The sequence below is a fragment of the Nomascus leucogenys genome, chromosome 6 (genome assembly GCF_006542625.1).
Source record: "Nomascus leucogenys isolate Asia chromosome 6, Asia_NLE_v1, whole genome shotgun sequence".
Lineage (NCBI taxonomy): Eukaryota > Metazoa > Chordata > Mammalia > Primates > Hylobatidae > Nomascus > Nomascus leucogenys.
Window position 1 is genome coordinate 44040211 of NC_044386.1, and position 25758 is coordinate 44065968.

Consider the following 25758-nt stretch of genomic DNA (forward strand, 5'->3'; position numbering starts at 1 on the left):
TACTGTTCTTAGAAATGATAACAAATTAAGAATCAGGAAAGATTAATAAATAATTCAAAACTAGCAAATATTTCAATATTCTCCAAAATGAATTCAAGAGGAAGGCTCTCTTTACATACTTTCTTACAGTCAAAATCTAAATGATTTTTCACAAATTTTTATTAAAGTTTGTTGAGAAATAAATGAACTAGAAATATTTCCAAGTAGCCCCCCCAAGTTAGAAGTAGTTAAACAGAAGCCTACCTGTGAGAGGTGAAGGTGATCCAACTGGTGTTGATGGATTTGATGGAAAACTACTGCTGGTATGGTCAGGAGAATAAATCTAACCAGAAAACAAGAAATACACATGTATCAATATGTGACAACAGCACATACACAAATCCATTCACATGGAGTTATTTTTATAATCTAGTTGTCACCCCAAGACTTCAGAGTGAAAAAATTTCTCGTCAAGTTTTAGACTGTTTCATCATACAGAAGCCTCAGTTTAAAAAACAGGATTAAAAAGTATGTATATTCTAATATGAGAGGAATAAAATAGATCACATGTATTTCTTTATTATTCTAGGTGAAAATAACTTAAAGTTTTTGTTAGAACAGAAAAAGGAGAAGTATCTACAAAGTTAACAAATCTGACAATCTTTCTAGAATATGTTACCTAAATAAGTGGTATCTTTAAAAATAATCACCTCAGAAAACTATTAATACTATGTTTTAGAATGGTCTTTAAGGACAGTTTAAAAGCTGAACAAAGAAAATAATCTTTTTAATAGTTACCCCTTACCTCTCATTTAAAAAGTTACTCAGTTTGATCAACCACATTTTTGCCAATTTTAGCTCCAAATGATTGAGTGTTGTAAAACATTAAACTTATTCTCAGAAGATACTTTGTCACCTTTGAAGAAAGTGAAACAATCCTGTTATGATTCAAAAATTGTTTCCAAGATGATTTGTGGACTTCAAATCCTAATAGGTCTACTTTGAAAAGGATAAATTATCGGGATGCATAAATTTAGGTATTCTGGCTCAAAGTTTTGTTGCAATACTTTATATATATTTCATATTGCCAAAAATAAATGGTGACAGAGATTAATTCAAGTTTATCTAATTCAATAGTGAACACTTTGAGATGAAGTCTCACTCTGTCACCCAGGCTGGAGTGCAGTGGCGCAATCTCAGCTTACCGCAACCTCCACCCCCCAAGGTTCAAGCGATTCTCTTGTCTCAGCTTCCCTAGTAGCTCAGACTACGAGTGCATGCCACCATGCCGAGCTAACTTTTTTTTAGGATGGGTTTTTGTCATGTTGATCAGGTTGGTCTTGAACTCCTGACCTCAGGTGATCCACCCACTTTGGCCTTCCGAAGTGCTGGGATTACAGGCGTGAGCCATGGTGCCTGGCAACAACAGTAAACACTTTAAAAGTCCCCTTAATCCAGGCACCAAAGGCCCATCCCTAAGATCTCTTCTTGGACAATCCTATTCTTTTAATATGCATAATAATCATTTTCATATCTCAGCACTTAGGGCAGACAAAGCAACTTATATGGATAAATTGTGGTCAAATATTTTAAAAAGGAAAACTATTTGTGAGTGCAAAAAGTCATCCAGTAGAAATGACCTTGCTTTGAATAAACTTAGAGCTCTAATGAATTTAAAGAGACCCAATTTACAGCATACAAGGAATTTCAACATTATTTTTAAAGAAAGCATAATAATATTCTTTCAAGATTTGACAAAGCCAGATATTGGGACAGGTTCATATCCGACAAAACTCTACAAGTCACAATTTGCAAATTTCATTTTTTTTTTTTTTTTTCCCTGAGATGGAGTCTCACTCTGTTACCCAGGCTGGAGTGCAGTGGCGTGATCTTGGCTCACTGCAACCTCCACCTACCAGGTTCAAGTGATTTTCCCCCCTCAGCCTCCCAGTAGCTAGGACTACAGGCGCATGCCACCACGCCTGGCTAATTTTTGTATTTTTAGTAGAGACAAGATTTCACTATGTTGGACAGGCTGGTCTTGAACTCCTGACCTCAGGTGACCCACCTACCTCGGCCTCCCAAAGTGCTGGCTGGGATTACAGGTGTGAGCCACCACGGCCCACCAAATTTCATTTTTTAAAAAGGTAACAGGCTTTCAAACTGTAAGCAGCCCAAAGTCTACCTTCCTTTGACTACAAATGGATATATGCACTTCAAACAAAATACGCCAATTTGTATGACGTTAGTAACTTATAATTGTAAATGCCTTTATACATCAACTATCTCAAATAGTCAGGATCTAGACACTGTATACTCTATTTAAAAAGCTATTTTGGAAAAGTAAAGCTATGGAAAAGAGTTCAAAAGCAACTGGGATTACATAGGCATGTACCACCATACCCGGCTAATTTTTTTTCCTCTTTTTTTGTTTTTTTGAGATGGACTTTCGCTCTTATTGCCCAGGCTGGAGTGCAATGGTGCGATCTCAGCTCACCACAACCTCTGCCTCCTGGGTTCAAGTGATTCTCCTGCCTCAGCCTACCGACTAGCTGGGATTACAGGCATGCGCCACCATGCCAGGCTAATTTTGTATTTTTAGCAGAGACGGGGTTTCTCCATGTTGGTCAGGCTGGTCTCGAACTCCCGACCTCAGGTGATAAGGCCAATATTAGGCCGGGTGCGGTAGCTCATGCCTATAATCCCAGCACTTTGGGAGGCTGAGGCAGGCGGATCACCTGAGGTCAGGAGTTCGAGACCAGCCTGGCCAACACGGAGAAATCCCGTCTCTACTAAACATACAAAAATTAGTCGGGCGTGGTGGGCAACTGTAATCCCAGCTACTCGCGGGGTCTGAGGCAGGAGAATTGCTTGAATCTGGGAGGTGGAGGTTTCAGTGAGCCGAGATCGAGCCACTGCACTCCAGCTTGGGTGACAGAGTAAGACTCTGTATGAAAAAAAAAAAAAAAATCAATATTGTTGGTTTTTAAGTTGTTACCTTTTAAAACATTCATTGGACACATGGAAAATTAGCTTGGAAAAGTACACTTTTGTTCCTGGTGGCTTTGCACACATACATTGATTTATTTCAACTACATAAGTAAATTAGGGAAGGTCATCAAACTTCAACAGAAACAAAACATGTTGCAATGTACCTTTTCCTTTTCTTGCTTTTTCTTTTTTTTTTTTTTTGAGACAGGGTCTTGCTCTGTCACCCAGGCTGGAGTGCAGTGGTGCAATCATGGCTCACTGCAGCCTCAACTTCCTGGGCTCAAGCAATCCTTCCACCTTGACTTCCCAAGGAGCTGGGACTACAAGCCCTCACCACCACACCCAACATTTCTGTATTTTTTGTAGAGATGGGGTTCCGCTATGTTGCTCAGGCTGGTCTTGAACTCCTAGGCTGAAATGATCTGCCTGCTTTGGCCTCCCAAAGTGCTTGGATTACAGGCGGGAGCCATTGCACCCAGCCCTCAACATACCTCTTTGCCACTGAAAACCACCATTTCTTATGTTCAAAATTCAAATAATTATACCATTTATGAGCAATTGATGCTCATCTTTATGAAATATGTCTTGACTACAATATTGGCAAAGGAGGGAAAGGCTGATAACACTGATGGTGGATGGATGAGTGAGAAATCGTCAGTTCTATGCAAAACTGTCAACTAGCGCAACTCATGAAGCAGCATTTTCTGTCACATACTCCTGCTTTCATATTCTTCATAGTGCTTACACTGTATTTCTAATCATCTATATTTGTTTGTTACCTGTTTTTTTATCCTTTCCCATGGTAAAATATAAGCCCCAGAAGAAGGAGGAATTTCTCTTATTAATGTAGCCTCAGATTCCACAACAGTGCAGATAAATGGTGAGGGTTCAATGTACAGATATACAGTTGTCATTAAGAATGAAAAGCATAATCCATGCTAGGAATTTCCACTTAAGTGATTCTTTTCAGTCCTTGTATTTGATAAAGTCCCTAGGGTCCATCTCTATTTTACTCTTCCATTTCCCTTAATGTAGGTTTCCCCAGAATTCTAGTCTCAGTATTCTTTCACTTCCCTGTGCTTCATCTCTTGGTAATAGTATTCTTTGTCAAATATCAACCATCACATCCAGGTGAATGACTCCTAAATTGGTATCTCTCTTGTCACACTGGTTGCTAGACTTTTCTATCTGGACATGCTCTTTTTTCATCTCAAGCTCAGTTATGTCCAAACCCAAATTTTGTACCACCACCCCAAGCTTCCCATCCTTCCCATCTCTTCTATTTAGGTTAGTAACACCATGCTTATGGTTACCATAAGTACTCTCTCCTCTTTTCCTCTGCCACTCTACCCTTCCCTCTGGAGACACCAATATCCACAATTCTCTAATGTTTCTGGGACAGGCACATGTCATAATCACTGCCATGATACCACTTGAAATCTCTACTCAAACTTGCGGCTGGACTACTTAAGTGTTTATATTTCTAGTTACTCCCCTCTCTTTCCATCCTGTACATAATTGCCCTGAACTACTGTTCTCAAAAACTTTTTTTTTTTTTTTTTTTTTTTGAGATGGAGTCTTGCTCTGTCGCCCAGGCTGGAGTGCAGTGGCACGATCTCGGCTCATTGCAACCAGGTTCAAGTGATTCTACTGCCTCAGCCTCCCAAGCAACTGGGATTACATAGGCGTGTACCACCATACCCGGCTAATTTTTTTTCCTCTTTTTTTGTTTTTTTGAGATGGACTTTCACTCTTATTGCCCAGGCTGGAGTGCAATGGTGCGATCTCAGCTCACCACAACCTCTGCCTCCTGGGTTCAAGTGATTCTCCTGCCTCAGCCTCCCGACTAGCTGGGATTACAGGCATGCGCCACCATGCCAGGCTAATTTTGTATTTTTAGCAGAGACGGGGTTTCTCCATGTTGGTCAGGCTGGTCTCGAACTCCTGACCTCAGGTGATCCCACTGCCTCAGCCTCCTAAAGTGCTGGGATTACAGGCGCGGTGACACCCAGCCCTTATAATCTGCTTTTAACCTACATACCCTATTACGCAAACAAAATATTTTTTTCATTTTCTAAACACAGCTTGTCCTCCTTTCAGAACGCTTGTTTCTTAACCTCTCCCAGATGGAATTCTACTTATCAAAGCTCAGTTCCAATGTCACTTCCCCATTTATACATTTTCACCTTCCTTATACTCTTAGAAAATAGTCTGAACTTCTCTCTGCTCTTTTACTTCACACTGTGTTATACATTATCATTATTTGTATATCTGTCTTCTCTCGTTGACTACAAGCTCTTTGAAGACAGGAAACTTATACTGGTCAATATTGAATCCATTATTGTATGCCAGTATCTTGTACAAGTAGGTGCCCAATATATGTATTTTTAACTTGAGTGATTAAACTACAATTGAAATTTGCTATAATACTAACTGATAAAAAGCAGGACTCAATAAATGGTAGTATTTATCTTGCTATTTATACAATGTGGGTCAGCAACAGAAATACCAAGGGCAAAAGAGCTTGTTATAAATATGACTTAATTTCAAATCAGTTTTATGGCATAAGCTTTGAGAATAATCATATGGTGAGGTTTCACCATTTCTGGGAATTAGTGTTGATGTACTAAGCTGTCCATATCACACTGTTAGGTAGGCATGGGCTTTTGAGGGTAGAAATGGACTACCAATCCCGATTTTCCCTGAAAACTCTGTCCTTACACTTAAACAATCCCTAACCATGTCAACAACTGGTGAAAGCTCCTTTATATCAAGGAAGGAAGAGGTTATAGTTTAGAGTCATATAAGAGCACCATCTTTACATGACTTGGTGAAATGCCCCAATGCTATATGTAAAATTGGTGTAAACTTAAAAAAAAAAAAAAATCACTGTCTAAATGGGAGAAGCAGCACCAAAAACATATCAAGTATAAAAATACATCATTTCTGGTATTTTTTCCAAAAGCAGCTTCTCCATCTGTACAATAAAAGCCAATTTTTCCACTCATCCATCACAGTCACTGGTTCTACTTTGCCAGTTAAAGTGATGACAGGCAGAACTGTTATCAATACTTTTCCTAAATTTACAGATAGCCCTGTAAGTTACAGGACTTTTTAAAAAATCACTTTCACTTTCATAAAAAGAATGTGTATGGTGGGAGAGGAGGAGCAATACAACATTTGAAAAGTATGGTAACACAGCCTTTTGGATCACAGGTCATTTCACTAAGCTTTATCTCTGAGTGTTTATTTTATTACCAAATCACAAACATATCACACTTGTTCTATAAAAATTGTACTACTTTAAGTTCTAAACACAGGCTTTATTTGGCAGAGTATTCTAAATCAGGAATACGTTTCTTTTCATACTTCCTGGCCTTAAAAGAACTCCTACATTGATGTATGAAGGTAAGAATAAAAAGAAGAACAAAATCAGTTACTTAAAAAAATGGGGGTAAAGAGTGATTCAGAGCCTAGAGCCTAAACAAAGTAAGCACTCATTCTGCATGCAGTTCATGGTCCTCACACTGTTAAATGACCAATAATGAATAACTCCCAATACCTTCTGCCAGGCTTAAACGGTAATATGCCTCATTTTACTCCAACAAATGAGACTCCTCCTCCTATCAGTCATGGTCTATTCCAATCAGCAGGGTGCCAATAAGCCAGAGGCTAATGAAAAGGGCTTTAGACAAAAAAGAAACAATGGACTGCTCCCAAGCCCAACCCCGGAACTGTGAGCCCCATTTTTTAAACACTACAGTGCACATTTCACTTAATCTTTATTATGCAAATGTTATTGAGTCTAAGGAACAAAGAAAGTTATTTCATGAATTACTTTTAAACATCAACTTCCCTGAATTTTCTTTTCTTTTGTTAGAGACTACTGACCATTTATCCAGATTAATACACACATACACACACTCTCTCTCTCTCTCTCTCTTTTTCCCTTGCTCTGAGGTAGAAATCAAAACATAAATTATCACAAAGAAGTCTGATATAATCAACAAAATTAAACAGTCTTCTTGTTTGATCTCCTCTAAATTAAAGACCAAGTGTTTTGATATGGTATTAGGCACTGAAATAAACCAGATGTTTCTTCCTCTATATAACTCTCCACGGGCACAATCTTAAAGGGTTATTGTCTGGCAAATGTTCAGGGAAACACATTAGAAATGGCACGAATACCCAGATTTTCCTTTCCTTCTATCTACCCTAGGTTTTTTTTTTTTTTTTTTTTTTTATCTAAACTAATGCATAATCCACAGGGCTTTGGGAACTTTGTGTAAATACTTTCATGTACAATTCTCTTTCTTGCTATCCTGAGATTAAGACCACAATTATCCAGGCTTAAATCTAAAATAAAGGAACCTTTGCAAATGCATTATCTGGCCTTACATGTTTAATCACACAGTATTCTGTGTGCTCTTTAATACCTAAACTGAAGAACAAAGGTTGCACCCTCTGATGTTTCACAATATGAAAGATCTTTTAAGACATATATCGGACAATTGGGGAAATAGAATTAATTTTTAATGACAATAGCATAGTGTTTCTCCATCTAAAACCAGATGCTATATTAAAAGCGTCACATTCTAAAGAACTTAAAATTTCAAAATAGTCACCATTTCAAAAGATCCGTAATACCTGACATAAAATTATGATATGCATGTCAGACTCTCAAATGTAATCCTCATTAAGTTCCCTCTCCTCATCTCTTCTAATCCTTCCTATCCCCAGATAATGTGATGTTTTTCTTTTTCAGTACATTTTGAGTGCACTAAACATATATTAAAGTGAATGAGAGTCTGTAAGGAAAGTTGGAAAAAGAACGTATTTGGGGAGGTGTCCGGCTGGGAAGTGGGGAAGCAGATGGATTAAAGGAAGGGATTTGAAATGTGCAGACTATGGCATGCAGTGATGGAGCAGATGGAATGCATCACCGTCAGCTATAACAGAAATGATTTATGGAATGACCTGGCTGCTACTGCCTAGTAACAACACAGGATGACAGAGCTGAGTTTCCACGACAACCAAGGCCCACCCACTAACTAGATTAAACATCTCTTCACTGGATTCCATTCACAGTATATTTGGGTTTTCTTTTCCAAATGCCATTTTGGTTTGGCTAGTATGCTGTTTATAACATGGGAAGATACTCGAGGATGTGAAGGGTAACAAAATGAACTTGAAGGGCCACTGAGAACATCACAAATTCTTGCCTGCCTATAGGCCAAGGTTCCCTGATAGAAGTTTTTCTTTAAGAAAATAAACAAATGACCTTTGAGAAAAAAAGCCCCCAAAATGCAGGTTAAATTTTAAAAAATTATCTAGCACTGAAAGTTCAAATGTTATTTGTTCTGTTACATGTGAAATATCAGTTACTGGATTCTTCCAGAATCAGGAGAAGGAATATGGCAAGCCAAATACCTGGAGACCTCTCAGGTTTAGTATAGAATAAAATTTTCTTCCTAAATAGGTCATTTTCAACAGGTGACAGTAAGTCGAGAAAAGGGTGAGACAATTTTCTTTCATTCTCATCAATACCCTGTGAGATAATTACCATAGCACCGCACTTTCTGGATGTATGGAGCAGTGGTTAGGAGCAGAGTCTGAAGCTGGTCTGATGAGGGTTCTAATATATATGGGCTTTATCCATACTAGCTTATGATTCCCCTAGGGCAAGCTGCTTAATCTTTTTGAGCTCAAGTTACTTAACCTTTTAAACCTTAGTTCCTCATCTGTAATGTGGGGATAACAATGCCAACCTTACACGGCTTTCTTGAGGATTAAATGAAACAGGGCATGTAAATGTGTAGGGCCTAGCACCTAGTAAGCATTCAAATTATAGCTGATAAATTTTGTGAGTTTTGTTATTATCATTACTATTATTATATGATCCAAGAAAAATTCAACAAACATTCACTGAGCTCCATTTTGTGTGTGCTCCATCTCTACTATGTAGTAGATGAGTATGACTTGGCTTCATTTTCCAAGAAGCTAGTATTCAGCTGTAGAGAAAAATTTATTTACAGAAACAATATGCAAAGAGGTTTATCTCCTTAAATGTTCAACAGTTGCTTCCTACTACTCAGGTATTAATGTGCTCTGCCTTCTCCATGAATGGCAACAAATGTATCTGACAGTTAATTGCACTTCACAGAAAATAAAAGATAATTCTGTGGGAATTCTAAGAGGCATACTGCTCAGAAAACAAGAAGAAAAAAAATCATCTAAAGTGAAATTTTAGGAAGTGCAAAGCACAAGTGCCCCTTTTCAACAATTAGATTTGAAATTGTTGTAGATTTACTGAAAAATGCTCTCCCTTCTAGTTCTGGCATTCCGAAAGAAGAGATTTTAATGTTTTAAGAATCAGATATTAAAATATAATCACTGCTTTGTCATTAATGTTCTGATGTGATGTATGTGAACTACTTGCTCAAGAAAATACTATCGGATTCCATCAAATCACTTTTACTCATTTTAGCATGATTCTTCAATGAATCTGGCTTTTTTGGGGAGAAGGCTCTCATTTCCTATTCCTTGAGTAAATCAGATGCAGTTGACTTTAAAAAAAATACAGTACATAAAATGCTTTTGATCTTGGAAAAGTTTCTTATAAAGGCACTTCATTCTCTGGATCAGAATACTGAGTTATCTTTCGTGGTTCCACTTGACTTATTTTAATGGGCCAGTTACTATGTATTTAGAAGAAATAGATTTAATGATTAATCTTGGCAGTTTGTGCTTTAGATGACTTCTTTTTCCTCTTCCCAGCATTTGCTGTACCATTTAAGGGCATACATCAATACAAACGGAGAATAACTCTAAATGTGTAATGAAATTGATCTTGTTACATCTATACTCTTTAGAGATACTTATCACCTACAAAATCTTATCACTGTATTCAGCAGTGTAAAATTCATTCAGTAGAATGTGTAAAATCAATACTCACAGATGCCAAAGCCTTTCCAAGTGCATCACCTGTCTGTGAGCTTCCAGCAGCATTCCCTCTGGTTCCTGGATATTTCATAGAGAAATAAATCAAGAATTTTACCACCAAGTATTGTATTTTAGTACTCTGCCATTATTTCAAGGGTGTTCTCTATCGTCATCTCACATCTGTTACAATAAACTAGGAAATACTCTGCATGTGTTGTACTTATTAATAAACTAAAGATGCGTTCTTTACCAGTCTCTATATTGATGAAAATAAAAAAGCTTCTTGTCTTCCTGTCTTTCACTTTTAAATTCAACACTAAAAAAATATACTGAAAGAGGGGCCAAGGCCAGGCGCGGTGGCTCATGCCTGTAATCCCAGCACTTTGGGAGGCTGAGGCAGGCCGATCTCTTGAGCCCATGAGTTCAAGGCCAGCCTGAGAAATGTGGACAAACCCCATCTCTGCTAGAAATGGAAAATTAGCTGGGTACGGTGGTGTGTGCTGTAGTCCCAGCTACCTGGGAAGCTGAAGCTGGGGTATCACCTGAGCCTGGAGGCGGAGGTTGTAGCCACAGAGTGAGAGAGCTGAGAGAGTGAGACCCTGTCTCAAAAATAAATACATAAATAAATAAAAATAAAAAAAGAGGCCACATGTGGTGGGTCATGTCTATAATGCTAGCATTTTGGGAGGCCGAGGTGGAAGGATCACTAGAGGCCAGGAGTTTCAGACCAGCCCTGGCCACATAATGAGACCCTGTCTCAACAAAAAGTAAAAAAAAATTAGCTGAGTATGGTGGTACATGCCTGTAGTCCCAGCTACTGGGGAGGCTGAGGCAGGAGGATCACCTCCTCAACCTTGGAGGTTGAGGCTGCAGTGAGCCATGACTGTGCCACTGCACTCCAGCCTGGGTGAGAAAGAGAGACTCTGTCTCAAACAAACAAACAATGTGTGTGTGTGTGTGTGTATATGTATATATGTATGTGTGTATATATATATATACACATATATATAAAACATATATATATAACATATATATAACATATAAAACATATATAAACATACACATATATATAAACATACATATATATTATATAAACATACATATATATATTATATAAACATACATATATATATTATATAAATATAAATATAAATATAAATATAAATATATATATATATATATAAAGATATTGGGGTCACTGAAAGTCCACAAACTAGGTTTTAGGAAGTTTTGCTAACTCAAAAAGCTCACCTAGAATGCTATCTGATCCATTGATGGGAGGAGTGTGTGAGGCAGCAACGTAAGGTGAACTGCTGGTACTGCCGCGATGAAAGCTGGACATTGGTGGAAGACTCGTGTTTATGTCTGTTGGTGAAACTGAGTGTGGAGGATAACTCTGGATGGAAAGAGATATGATCTATTAAATATATTTTCTGAATAATATTCACATATAATGGACAACTATGGTAACAGGTCAAAAAGAGCATTTACAAGTTAGCAGCTAAAGAGCACTACTTATTGTCATTTATTTTTTAGAAAGGCATGGTAAATGCGGTAAGCCTTGAAGTACTTCAAACTTCAGAAGTTTTGGCAGAATTAGATTTTACACTTCTAATCCAAAATGAAAGACAAGTGAGGACAAAGTGTTGCTGTACCCTAGTCACATGTTATAGCCTACCAAACGGTCATGTGAATGAAGGTTGCCATAACTACTGGATTGAGACATGTGGGAAGTGGAGGTCCCCAGAATTCCACCAAAACCAGGCTGGCTCATCCCATTTGATGAACTCCAAAGGTCAGAAGAATTGTGGGTCCCATCTAAGACAAAAAGAGAAATATAAAATTTTCCTTAGCTAAAATTTTTCTTGTATTTTGATGTTGCTTATAAAAATTCAAAGGGTACCCTCCAGATATTTTTCCTCCCTTTTCCAACCTAGTCTTGTACCCACTTTTCTTCCCTCTAAACTGTAAAATTACTATTTAAAAAGAAGAAATTAACATTTTAGTTAGGGAAAAAAGTAATCTAAGCTGTAATAGGCAGGCCATTATAAAAATCTTCAGAAGATCTAAATTCATATCAAGGAAGATAATAAAAATTCCAAATTTGGGAATAGGCTAGATTTATTTTTAGTTAAGTGGTATACTTATAAACACACAGAAAGTTATTAATCCATAACATGCAATGTGCATTATATCAAACATTTTGAAACTGTGGAACAAAGAAGTTTTTCTAATAGTAAAACTAAGTAATTGATTATTACCATATTATAGTTAGCTTTCAAATGAAATGTGTCAGCAATGACTTCACTCAACAATATAAAGTCAAGGAACCATTTATGTAATAATTTATTGCTCCCATATATTTGCTTCCCATAGTCCAAAACCACAGAAGACCAAATAAAAATGATTTGCTGGACATGAATGAAAGGAAATGCAACACTTTCTCTCTTAACAAGTCTTACTCTGTTCTATGATATTCAGTCTTTCTTTATATTGGTAATTCTAGGCATGGTATGAATCCATAAATTAAACAAGAAACTAGAGTTAACAGCTTTCATACATTTAAATTCTAAAATGAGCAAGAACAGCTCTATGCATTTTTCTCAATTTAAGACTTTTATAAATTCAATCAATACTGGACCAGCACTCCAATGGTTTGCTAGATAATTCAATTAAATTTCAGTCAGCAATAAACAGCACTGGAAAATTATAAAGCTAAATTTTAATTTACTTTAGCCAAAAAAATGCCTAAATAAGGCCTGAATATAGGTATTCTCTTTCCTAATACTTTAAAATACTGGCTGATACACAGATGTCTGCGGTAGTATTTGGCAATTGTTTGGTAGTACTTACCTTGCATAAAGAAAGTGCTAGCGAACATACTGGTTGGTGGCTTAGGAGATGGATAACTAGGAGATTCACGGTTGAAATCATCTGAATTTGGGGATGGCGCATATACCTTAAAATTAAACAGTACATTTAATTAAAATGTAAATGATTATCATATTACTTATGTAAAATGAGTTCTATATTAGGCAAGGGGTTTAAAAAGGCCTATCTAATTTTTATAAAGGGCTACCACAAATGAAAAGAATACTGCCTAAATCCACATAAATAATGTCAAACTTAATTACCATCCACATTTTTTTAAAGCTGGTTATTAGGGAAAAATACTACTCTAAATATCTCTGTAGTGCATCTTGGTATGACAGTTACACCAAGTGACTGAATAAGCATTGAGCTGGCTTACCAAACACAAACCTCACATAGGGTCAGAATTCAAAATCTGATCGAGCAAACAAATGTCCTTTGAATACAGCGTAACATAAAATCCGGGTTCATAAAATTCATTCTTTTCAGTGTTACAAGATTCACCAAATAAAATCAAAATGAGTTTGATTAAATGTTGCTATCTTTGTTACAATTAAAAGGTAACTATCAAAGGCACAACACAATTGTTCAGGAACTTCCTTAACTTGGTAGAGCTAGCAAGTAAATTAAAAATACATTTCCAGTACACTTTCAAGTCTGGCAAAGCTTTAAGAAAAATCTCATTTAATTTGTTAGAGCAGTATTAATTTCCTTTGATAAACCCTTGCTTTAGATAAGCAAACTATAAACATTTTGAATTAGCAAATGGCCAACATTTGCATTCCTCTGGAAAACTAAATGGGCAGCCAAATAACCTTAATGATCAAAATGTGATCACACTATTCTCATAACTATTGAAACAAAGGTGGAAAACAATATCTAAAGTGATGCACAGTCTATAAAAGTAAACCAGAAGTCAGGAAGAAGAGAAAGGTAAGCTATTGTGAGCAGTGTATGAAACAAACTAATTATTTTGTTTTAGTTTGAAATGATACAAAAAATTCAACAAAATAAAAATTTTAAGTGTTGACTGAAGCAGAATAACATTAAAATTATGGAAGCATGTATTTTAAAAATCATATATCAATTTGTTTGCATAAGCATAGAAAATTTCTAGAATTACACACAAGAAACCTGACAATGGTTACCTCTTTGGACTTCGAATTGGGAAGGAGGATTTTTACTTTACGTTCTTCTACATAATTTGATATTTTACCCCAAGCATATATTTCTATAGACTAATAATAGAAAAAGAGTTAAGGAAGCACACCAAGATTAAAATGGGATCCCAACTTTTTATTTACATAAACTGTCAATTATATTAATTTATTCTTTCTTGGAGGTATTAACTGTAAAGACCCCTTGCAAATTACCCTAATCTTCCCAAGATTCAATTCCCTCTTTTGTAAAATGGTGTTAACACTACTTGCATGAGGAGATTGATGGGCAGATCAGATGAAATTATATATAAAATGTTTAGCACAGTGCCTTGTACAAAGTATGCAGGCAATAAGTTATAGCTAACAGTATCATCTTTCATTCTAATAGGAGTAGTTATGTTGCTAAATATTACCTGTTCACTACTCAAATGCTGTTCCTTACAGTTTTCGTCTAACATGAGCCTAGTTATATATACAGTTTATTCTAAATAAAAGGTTAAAAAGTCAGTTTTTACTCTTCGTGCTAGTCCTGATAATACTAGCACAGGTGATTTTTTTTTTTTTTTAAATGGACTGGCATTCAGGTTTGTTTCCTACCTTTCACATCCCAGAGATAAAAACACACATCTGTGGTACCTGAGAAGTCTTGGAAAAGATACAGTATATTCCCAAGAATTATCTAGAAGGATCCCCTAGTTTGGGGAATATGGCAGATAAAATGGTTTGTTCATCATACATATTAAGCATACTTTTCTGGTTTAAAGGTATTTCACAAATGATTGTGTTGAAATAAAACTGACTATATACCAGTGTGTCTGCAATGTATTGTACAGGCTGACAGGTAGATAAGGTTTTCAGGAAAGGAACTTTGGACTATTTTCTTTTAATCAAGTTTCATCTTCTAAACTTAGCCCTAGCTAGAAGTCCTCTGTCCCCTCTCTATATAGATTTCCTCAAGCCAAGCTAAACCATGAACAACAAAAAAATAGAATAAATCCATAGACCTAGCCAGAAAGTACAATGTGAATCAAATTTAGAAGACAGCACCCGAACATATGCTTTTTATCACAAATGTGCACTTACTATACACATCATCCTTGATATGTAAGTATGAAATATAAAATTCTCTAATTCTATCCAGGTTATAGACTGAAACAGCATGTAAGACTCTCATACTTGATAATTATGAAAACACTCCAGTTTTGATGTGTCATTTCACACAAAAATGGACATAATTTGTCAGCTTAAATTTTTACACACTTTATCAATTTATATTTCTTTATCCTTATTCCTATTAAATTCACTGTATTTCACACATTAATATACTTACATTTTAAAATTTTGAAAATGGTTACAATTACAAAAGGAAGTAAAAGGATAAACTTTACTGACTTACAAATCGCTGCTAAATAAAAGAGAATATGCTGATCAGAAAATGGTTTATTCACAGTTGTCATGGAAAGCAAGAAAACTAAGATAAACCACACAAAGCACGGAAAAAGACTTGCCTTCCCTTACGCAAAAATTTTGAAGTTGTATGGAGAAAACGGTACATTTTAGAGGTAAAGTTTGTTTGTAATGCTATTTTTTTCAAACAGATTTTGAAAACAAAGGACTTTTAAAGGACAGACCTTATAAATGAAAATGGCAAAAAAAAATCCTACTATATCATTTTTGTACTAACACGAGTTCAAAATTTTCATCATAAGAATGTTTTGAAATATATGGCTTTCAAAGAGGTACATTTACCAGCATTTCTAACACAGGCTAAATAAGCTAAATAACTTTACTTTTGGTATCTTAACTATAGCTTGCAAAAACATAGATGCAATGTTATGAAGCAGCAGTCGTGCCAGTCTTGATTTTTCAGATCAAAGACTTCTTGCGGCAAAGCACAACTGATGTGGTCTCAAAGGCTTTATTAACTCCAGATGTAGGGAAATAGTCAGCCAATTCCACAAAAAGAGCAAGTCTCTCTTAGTTACAATCAGTACTGGCCACAAATTAAAACCAGACTGCTTATGTCATCTGATCACCTGAACACAGATGCCAGTTTTTTTCCCCTACTTAATGATCTAATCATTCGTTTAAATCTGAAGGATGATTTTGTATCATGACAGTCAATCGTAAAATTAAGAGAAAGGAATATATATGCTTCAAGATGATTAAAATCTACCAGGAGTCAAACTATTTTAAAGAGAATAGAAAAAGGGTAAAATTAAGTAATTTAAGATGTTCTATTAAAATGTGGTAGACATTTTCTTTAGAATTCTATCCTTTTCAGAATGCTAAGCTCACAGTAGAAAATGAGAAGAATGCTTTATATGAGTATTATCCAATAGGTTTATGTGATGATGGAAATGTTCTGTATCTATGCTGTACAATACAGTAGCTATCAGTCACATGACTACTGAACGCTTGAAATGTGGATAGTGCAATTGAGAAACTGAATTTTAAATTTTATTTTATTTAATTTAAATACCATTTGTGGCTATTGGTTACTATACTAAACAAGGCAGATTTAGATCCTTCTTATCCAGCAGTTTAAGATTGTATAAATTATTTTGAAATATATTCTAGAATTCTTATGCGCTTCAAGGCATACTAAAACCAAAGTCAGACTGCATTCTGAAACATTTTGAGAACACGTTCACCTAATCTGGAATAATGAAGTATGGAGAAGGCTATCTACTTTTCTGAACATGGTCTGACACAGAACTAAGTACCAAGATTTCATTATGTTTAGGCTTCTATTAGATCTTTTGTCAAGATGGTTTGAATATCAGTTCTCTGTAAGTTCCAATATGTTCAGTATCATTAAACACTTTAACACAGGCTAATGTGGGCCTCAAATATGTGAAAGGTCTGTGCCAATAACAGAAATTATTTTCAGCATAATTTACATCAATTTACCAAAGTAACAAAAAAATAACAAAATTATTTGGCTAACGTGCCCTGCCATCATAATTTTAAAATGAAAATATGATATTATATTCAGGAACATCCACTTTATCTGGTATCTTATATAATTATATTTAGTATTAAACAATAAAAACTTTACAAGATCTAGCTAAGTACCTAAAACCTGAAAAAAAAAAAGGTCTAGGTCAATGAAATATTAATAAAAGAATATCCCAACCCAGGTCAAACCCTGTATTAAAAAACTATAATTAAGACTCTAGGCCTATAATTTTAAGAATACATGTATTTAAGAGTCAGCATTCAAAAAACTAGGTAATTTTGAGATTTTTAGTGTTTAAATTATTAATTTAATTTAAATTGATTAATCTGGGGGGAGGGGGGAGGGACAGCGTTAGGAGATATACCTAATGTTAAATGACGTGTTTGTTAATGGGTGCAGCACACCAAACATGGCACAGGTATACATATGTAACTAACCTGCACATTGTGCACACGTACCCTAAAACTTAAAGTATAATAAAAAAAAATGAAAAAATAAATAAATAAATTGATTAATCTATGCAAGTTCCACACGTAGCAATATATACAACCAATTTCTCTTTCTCAATTTTGTGGGATTGGAATTTAGTAAAAAGAGGCTCTTTTAAGAAGAGTAAATAAAATTTTGCTTTAATAACTATACCCATTTGTATAAAAGAGTGCTGGGAAGATAATCAGAGAAAATTAAAGACATTTCCTAAAAACCATTTCCTATATATTTTTCTGATTATTTTCAGATCATTCTGATCTGTTATTTTGTATGAATACCGATCTTATATATATATCCTCAGATAAAATGCATATATCCTTGGCTGGGCGCGGTGGCTCACGCCTGTAATCCCAGCACTCTGGGAGGCCGAGGCGGGTGGATCATGAGGTCAGGAGATCGAGACCATCCTGGATAACACGGTGAAACCCCATCTCTACTAAAAATAATAATAAAAAAAAAATTAGCCAGGCATGGTGGCGGGCGCCTGTAGTCCCAGCTAGTCAGGAGGCTGAGGCAGGAGAATGATGTGAACCCGGGAGGCAGAGCTTGCAGTGAGCTGAGATCGCACCATTGCCACTGCACTCCAGTCTGGGCGACAGTGCAAGACTCCGTCTTAAAAAAAAAAAAAAAAAAAAAAAGCATATATCATTAACCTAAATGGTAATATTTAAAAACTTCTCAAACTTACGCCTTCTCACTTTCCTTGTTCCTTCCGTAATCAAAATTTAAACAACGTAATCCCAAAGAAAATAACCTAAAAATCTAGATAAATATTAAAATGACAGTCTAATTTAGTAATTCCCTAATATCTAAGAATATTTCAACAAATGACAGATTTGATAAATAAATATCTCAATGCTTTCAGTATTTTCATATTACATAAAATGGCAAATTCTGCCATAAAATCCAATCTGCTACTAGAGTTTTTAATGGTAATCTCAAGCCTGAGGGGGAAAATAATATTTAGATAGTTCCAGTAAAAATACCACAAGAACTGAAACCACAGGTATTATAAAGCAAAACGTCTGAAGTACAAAGACTGACTCAGGCACATACAAGCCATCTCCACGGAAGATTCTTTTTACCTAATTAGCCTGTTAAAAATACAAGTTGAAATTCTGTAAAAGGGATAAATATGTGTTTATATTTTCAGCAGTTTCCTAAGTAAAAGGACCAATATCTCTTTCCAAAAATTTCCAGAGACATGTTTATTTTCCAGGGAAAATAAAATGAAATTTCTTTTCTAACAACAGTAAGAAAAATGAATTCTAGTTTTCAGTACAAAGCATTTTAAAATGAACTGCTTCTCTTACTGTGTAACAAACGCAGGTGAACATTACTGGTTTTCAGCTGTGAGAAAAATTCCTTCTAAGCACATTTAAATTAATCTTAAATTAACATTACTGGGCATATCACTGGTTTTCTAGGTAAATGAAGCACATTTTAGTTAATCTTACATTAACATTACTGGGCATATTACTGATTTTCTATGATAAGTGCTATCATTTTTCTAATAATCTCAATATTTTTCTTGAATTATGGAATTTCTAAGGGACAGGGTTTGAAACTTGTTTGCTAGAATAATATGCTGAACAAATCAATGACTGACACGTTACTTACCTACTTTAAAAAAATTTAGATTCAACAATATTGCACCTGATCCCCTTTGATATACAAGTGGAAAGGAACATAAATTTCTCTCAAAAACATTCATAAAGTTGACCAGTGACAACATACCCTCTAGTATGTAAAACTAGCAGGAGCTAGTTTTAACTCACTAGTATTTGTACTCACTTGAATCAAGATAAGAAAAACTTTCTTGGGCTCACACACTATAGTCTCAGATATTTTTGGTAAAGGGGAAAAATGTGAAGTAGGTTTACGCTGAAGTCCTTGTCATTCAATGTCTTTAGCATTCTATATTAAGAGATTTTAAAAATGACTTCATGTTTTCCCTATTATAAAAAATGTTAGATTTAACTCTTTTGGGCCCATGGACAGTCTGGAAATTTGAATTAATTTAATTGTCTATTCTTCTCTCATGTTAACTAGCAATAAATACCCCAACAGAACAGAAATGCAGCTATATACAGTCACATTGGTTTCTGTTCTTTTATTAACTGAAAATGTTTATTTTAAAAATAAGTCTTATAAGTATTTACAATGTAATTTTACTTACTTGCTACTGTATTTCTTACAAAAAAAAAAATTCATTGGTAGGCAGGTGCCAAAACCATGGCTAAACCAATTTTCAGTATGATGAATTCTATTAGAAGAGGAGACTTGCTAAAACGTATCTGAAAGTTTTAATTTCAAATTCTTAAACAAAAGTTGATACAAATTTGCTTGACTAACCACATCAGTTAGTATTCATGAAATTGTTACTCTGACCACACATGCAAAAGATTTCTAAGAGTGGCCTAGTGTTTTTCCCAGTTACATTTTCTTTCCAATGTAGTATATATATGTATTTTTACATATCCAAATACACATTGGATCCAATGTAGTATATTTTAATGTAAATGGGTAGTTCGGATAAATTCAGTTTGGCCCTTTGCTATGGAGACTAATTTACATGTCCTTGGATGATATAAAGGAGAAGATGTGCTTTTGGGGGACAGATAGACCTGGGTTCAAATTCTGACCTAGGTGAGGTTGAACCTCATTTTCCTTATTTATAAAAGGAGCTAGTAACAGCTGACTGACAGTGGTTGTGAAAATTAAATCAGATAAACAAAGTTCCCAGCACAGTTCCTCTCACAAAACAGCCCTTACAATCACGTTAGTTTCTTTCTCTTTTTTCCCAGATTCCATTCAGAGAAGCTTAATATTCAAAATGTGTGTCTAGCTTGAATTTTAAAACTTGGATTTCTGTGTTGTTTCTCAGAAGATTAAAATAATTTCCTCATACAATGAAAAGGCCATCATGTCTGTTTGTGTGGCAGTTTTCGTACCTGGAATGCTCTGTAGCATCTTTAGTCCAAAACTAAGAAAAATGGAGGCTGCTCAGAAAAATGGAGGAAGGCACTCCAGAATCTTAAAAGTAAAAAAAAATTTTCCCCCAAAACTTTTCTTTCCTTTGCTCTCAAGACTTTTTTCTAACTTAACTGTGTAAAGGACAAAATTTATTCAAATCAATGAGAAAACCGAATGCAGGAAGAGTTCTTTATAAAGAAGGAACCTCAGAAACCCACTGTTCTCTCCTATTTTTTATATTTCAAAACAGTATAAAGTGCAAAATAGTTTTAATTTTCATACTTACTATAAACCCATATTAATACCTTACAACATGATACAGAATACAGCTACACAAAAATTACATATAATACAAAACATTAACCCCTTCTCTTTTTAAGCAGTAGGAAAAACTGCATTAACATTTTTGGCTTTTCTTTTCTACATCTATATGCCCAAGTCTGTTGTATATCCAACAATAAAATACTGGCCATACAATTTTAGGTAATAAAATATAAAAAAGTTCTTTGGTCTTTTTCTAGAGTTTGTTCACTTTTATTAAAAGATCTGAAATACCCTTAAATATATGCAACCAACTCGAAAACTAAAAAAAAATACTGGAAAAAAGGGAAAGGAAGCTTTCTGTTTAAGAGCAAGACCACTTAGGGTTTGTCACTCTCTCATAAAACCTGAAATGGGATGTTAAAAATGAATCAATGTGAACTTATTATTAGCATTTCAAAATATTATTTTGTTCTATCATTTTAAAATAAATCTATAAAATGAGATTAAAGAGTTTAAATTTAACTTATTCACGACAAGAAGTATATTAAACTTCTATAACTTAAGTGAAGACATATATTTCACTTAAGAGTCTAGAAATGTTAATGAAAGTGCTAGTTTTTACTTTAAGGCATTGACAAGCAGACATTTCCCAATATACACTAAAATAATACATTTACATAATCTTGAGACAATGTAATTACATACCATGATTTTCTTATTGAAGAAAACTGAAGTCATCACAAAATAATAATGTTGCTAATGATTTCTAATAATTACTAGAGAATAATTTTAAAAACTAGAGGTGGGTAAAAATAAAATACATACAAGTCTAGGGTCTTATGATTTGGAGGACTAAGCCAACATATCATCTCTTTATTTATATATTTTTCCAGAGCATAAAAGTCACCTTTGACCTATATTAGGCACAGACTATCAATTTTTCCAGGCTCTCTACCATACCAGCTATGCCATCTACCATAAGCCTGGAAATACCACTATCAAAGCTCCCCCTAACCCCCTCCCAATGCAGAACAAAGAGAAATATAATACAGTAACCTGTGCTTTCCAAAGAATAAAATCTAAACTCACTTTGAGTTAGTCTGGTTCAGGGTCCTACATAATTAATTTTACTGAACTTATACACGTGCACACACACACACACACACCCCACACACATACCCACATACCATCTTCAGACTGTTTTACTTAAAATCAGACACAAAAGAAAATTATTTTCACATTTGAAAGACAGCTGGCAAGAAAATTATATAGAGATTAAATAATTTCAGTCATCTGTCTAAATCTACTTCTTGTATTATCCAAAGCTCTGCTTATATGGGCAGCTTGAACATACACTTTTTACTGAGTTTAAAGATATTTTGACTTGCTTATCATCTTTTTTGAAAGCTTATCCAAAAGTTCACAACCAAACACTGGCCCAGTCCAAAGAGCCCTTACTAAAGCAATCAGGGAATGTAAAAGTGCTTTTATTAGTTCTTAGTACCCTAGTTGTAGCCACAGGCTACTTTAAAACATTTCCAAGTGATAAAAAGGGAAGAGACAACCATATCTAATTTTAAGCCTATTTTAGTAAAATGTAATTGAATATTCTCTATAACTTAAAACATTAACAATAAAAATGCTCCCCCCTCCCCCTTCACTAAGCCCATATATGCATTTTTTCATAAGACACCTGAGGGTAAAATTATTTTTGAAAGATTTAGAAGGAAAAACACTGAGTTTCTGACATAAACCAACACTGTTATTCATTAGTGTACCTTTTAATAATATTTATCAAGTATCTTACAAAGATAGCTCCTATTGAAACTTTCCAAGTTGACTCTTTTTTTTAGAATATATAAAATCCTCTGGCTTATAGATTTTTTTGTAGAAACCCAGTAAATTATTAACATTAGGTAATTAATTTAAAGAATAGAACTCTTGTTTAGCAAAACAAAAAAGTATTATTTTAAAACACCTAGTCATGTGCTTGCTATAAATCAACCAGAAGTACAGTGCATTCTTTGGAAAATGTATAAATGCATTCTTTTAAAAAATAGTGATTTATTTCATGAATCCATGCAAGGTCAAAATTCTAGTTTGATTGGAAACAGATGGTATCCCAGAAAAGTCAGGCTCTGGACCTGAAACTCTAAACAGGAAATACGGCCCTTACTAGCTGACTGCTTCCCTAATCATTACCAGAGCTTCATACTTGTTATTTTTATGAATATCCTAGATGACTTTCATCTTTTCCTTCCATCCGCAAAGCATCAAATAATTCTCAATACATACGTGTGTATATACATATTTTACATAATGATTTGTTTACAATATACAAAAACATAAAAACAAATGTACTTTCAAGCTCATTGCTAGTAAAGATATCTGGCTAATAACAACTCAGAAACTCAAGTTTATTTTCTACACTATCTTAAAAATAAAACGAAAGCCAACAACTATTGAGTAGCTATGTAGCAGACAGGACTTTACTGACACTACTTCTAAAGAAATCTACAATCTAGGCTGGGCGCGGTGGCTTATGCCTGTAATTCCAGCACTTTGGAAGGCCGAGGCGGGTGGATCACCTGAGGTCAGGAGTTCGAGACCAGCCTGGAGAACATGATAAAACCGCGTCTCTACTAAAAATACAAAAATTAGCTGGGCATGGTGGCGGGTGCCTGTAATCCCAGCTACTCGGGATACTGAGGCGGGAGAATCGCTTGAACCCAGGAGGCAAAGGTTGCAGTGAACTGAGATCATGCCACTGCACTCCATCCTGGGTGACAGGGCAAGACTCTGTCTCAAAAAAAAAAAAAAAAAAAAAAAAAAGAAAGAAATCTACAATCTAATATATTGCAGAAGAGGATAAAACAAAACCTCACAGATTTTAGTAAACAGCAATTAATGTATACTGCTTTCCATTAAACAAGTGAGTTAGAAGCTATATGAACAAAGAAAAAGGCTTACCGTTTTCCCATTGTAGTAATACATCAAGGAATTGCTGCCCATTCCAGGGACAGGATAAGCACAATACATGTTGATTTTGAAAATGTTACTATTTGTAGCTAATGCACACAGCTTCTCTCCAAGACATATATCCACACAGGCAAAGGGAGTAAGTCTTCAGTACTATGCATCCATCCACACATGGATCTACTCAAAAGGAACTTATGCAAAATAGGACTGAACCAACTCACAGAGCACAGAGGGAGGGTTTATGCTGTAAGTAACCTCTTTCAATTTCCATCAAGTCCTTGCATTGGTGGAGGATACCAATAAGACAAAATTTGAGGTATTAAAAAAATGCAAGTCACTTGTAAGTGCTAAATAAATATGTCCTGAATAAAAATAACCCAAGGAATTATTAGATTTGTCTCATATATACATATATACACACACAAAGGAAGGCATACTGACAGATTTTCTGCTAATCTGTTTTTAGTTTTAATTACATTAGAGCACTTGTGGCAGAGAAAACTAGCTTGCTACACCTCCAGCGTTACCATCTGGCATGGTCTAAAGTTGCTTCAACTTTGATAAACACATGATCAAGTAATCAGGAATCGGAAACACTGAATCATGTGTAACAAGAAGGATCTAGACAGTTAAATCCTGTATAAAATCACTTCCTGGAGAAAGCAGACCATCATGCAAATACCTCTTAACTAGCTAGAACAAACCATACTTTAAGTTACAAAAATTATGTTGAGGAAAATTGAAAGGAACACGTTTTATTAAAAAGCTTAGTCCAAAAATCAAATAGATTATCTTGAAAATAAATTACCTGTTTTTAAAATGGAAACATTTAATAATACAGATTTGCAGTTATAAAGCTCCTTGAATTCTTCATACACAACAGCAATTAAAAGTTTATAATGTCCTGCAATAGGATTGTTCTTAAAAAAAAATTCACACATCTTTCATATAAAGTATGAGAGAATAAACTAAACAGTTGCCTATAAGTCTTTCCTCTAAGTTTATTGTTCTTAATACTTTGTATATTCATATTTTTATGTTAATGCTCACATTTCTCAGATAGGAAAAATAAGAAGTGTGGGAATAAATGTCTTACAGACATTTCTAGCTCATACTTTGAAGTCAAAAGGTTTTAAAAGTTGTCTACAAAAACATGTGTCTCTCACACAGACACGTTTTGCTATTTAAATGTTTTCCAATCAATATTTTGCTGTAATTACAACCTGGAAAAACAGAATAGCAACTTTCCCTTTTTGTGTCATTTCCCTTCATCAAAACTTCTTTGTACTATCCTTCTCTCTGTGCCTTGTAGGTTCTAACGGGATTGTATTAACCAGAGGAGAGCTCACAAGCTGCAAAAGGGGGCACATCACTTTTTTTAAAGGTACCTTTCATGAAGCAGAAATCCTCTATGAAATATTCTAGGAATATACTATAAGGGACCCCCTATCCCCCCAACCTCATTTTTATTAACATATTGATCAAATTATAGTAACAAAACTAAATCAGACAATAAGGGCAACTAACTTCACAATGTTTTAAAAGCTGATAGTATTGGAACAACAATAAAACCTCCCCACACTCTCCAGATACAGAAAAGGCTAAGCAGCAGCTGCAAAAGAACATCGCTGTACAGCAGACTATTAAAATGCCAGTCTGCGGAGTGGTTTGTAACTTCCTCCCTCCTGAGAGACCACAAAGACCCATTTCAATCCTTGGAGAACTGTGTAAAAAGCTTTGATTTACAATTAACAACAGCATGCCTTAAAACCATTCAAGTAAATTTTAGTCTTCCATACACAGTCTTTCTCTACTGACTGATCGGCTACTCTCAAAACAAAAAAAAAAAGGAAAATCAAACAAAATCGAATCAAAATTTTCTTTTTCTATTAATTATTAAAAATAACTTACTTTTCAACAGAAATTGAGGAGGAATAGGGAGAAGAGGGGAGCCACAAAGCACTGACAATACTTCAACATTTTTATAATCATCGCTTCAATCTGAGAAAACTTTTTTTATATTGGTTAAAAAACATCCACCTATGACAGTTAAGCCCATTTCTCTGATGCCTGGCAGAAAACAGAGAGGGTACTTACTATGTTGTTTGATAAAACAAACATCATAATGTAAACCCAACTAAGCAA

The 25758-nt window shown here is 34.9% G+C and overlaps 1 protein-coding gene across 8 annotated transcripts in view; it reads right to left on the bottom strand.

Annotated features, from left to right (window-relative positions):
• TCF12 (transcription factor 12) overlaps positions 1 to 25758 on the bottom strand; it is a 380664-nt gene that overhangs the window by 44912 nt on the left and 309994 nt on the right. For 6 of the 8 annotated variants that reach the window (XM_003266967.4, XM_030814043.1, XM_003266968.4 and 3 more), the window contains 5 exons: positions 12766 to 12871; positions 11591 to 11730; positions 11164 to 11308; positions 9926 to 9990; positions 244 to 322 (listed from right to left, as the gene is read on the bottom strand). In XM_003266967.4, the coding sequence (XP_003267015.1) occupies positions 244 to 322; positions 9926 to 9990; positions 11164 to 11308; positions 11591 to 11730; positions 12766 to 12871 (535 nt within the window). Of the gene's footprint in view, positions 1 to 243; positions 323 to 9925; positions 9991 to 11163; positions 11309 to 11590; positions 11731 to 12765; positions 12872 to 23604; positions 23803 to 25758 lie in introns of those variants that run through there. The other 2 variants (XM_003266969.4, XM_012507400.2) reach the window with 1 other exon arrangement.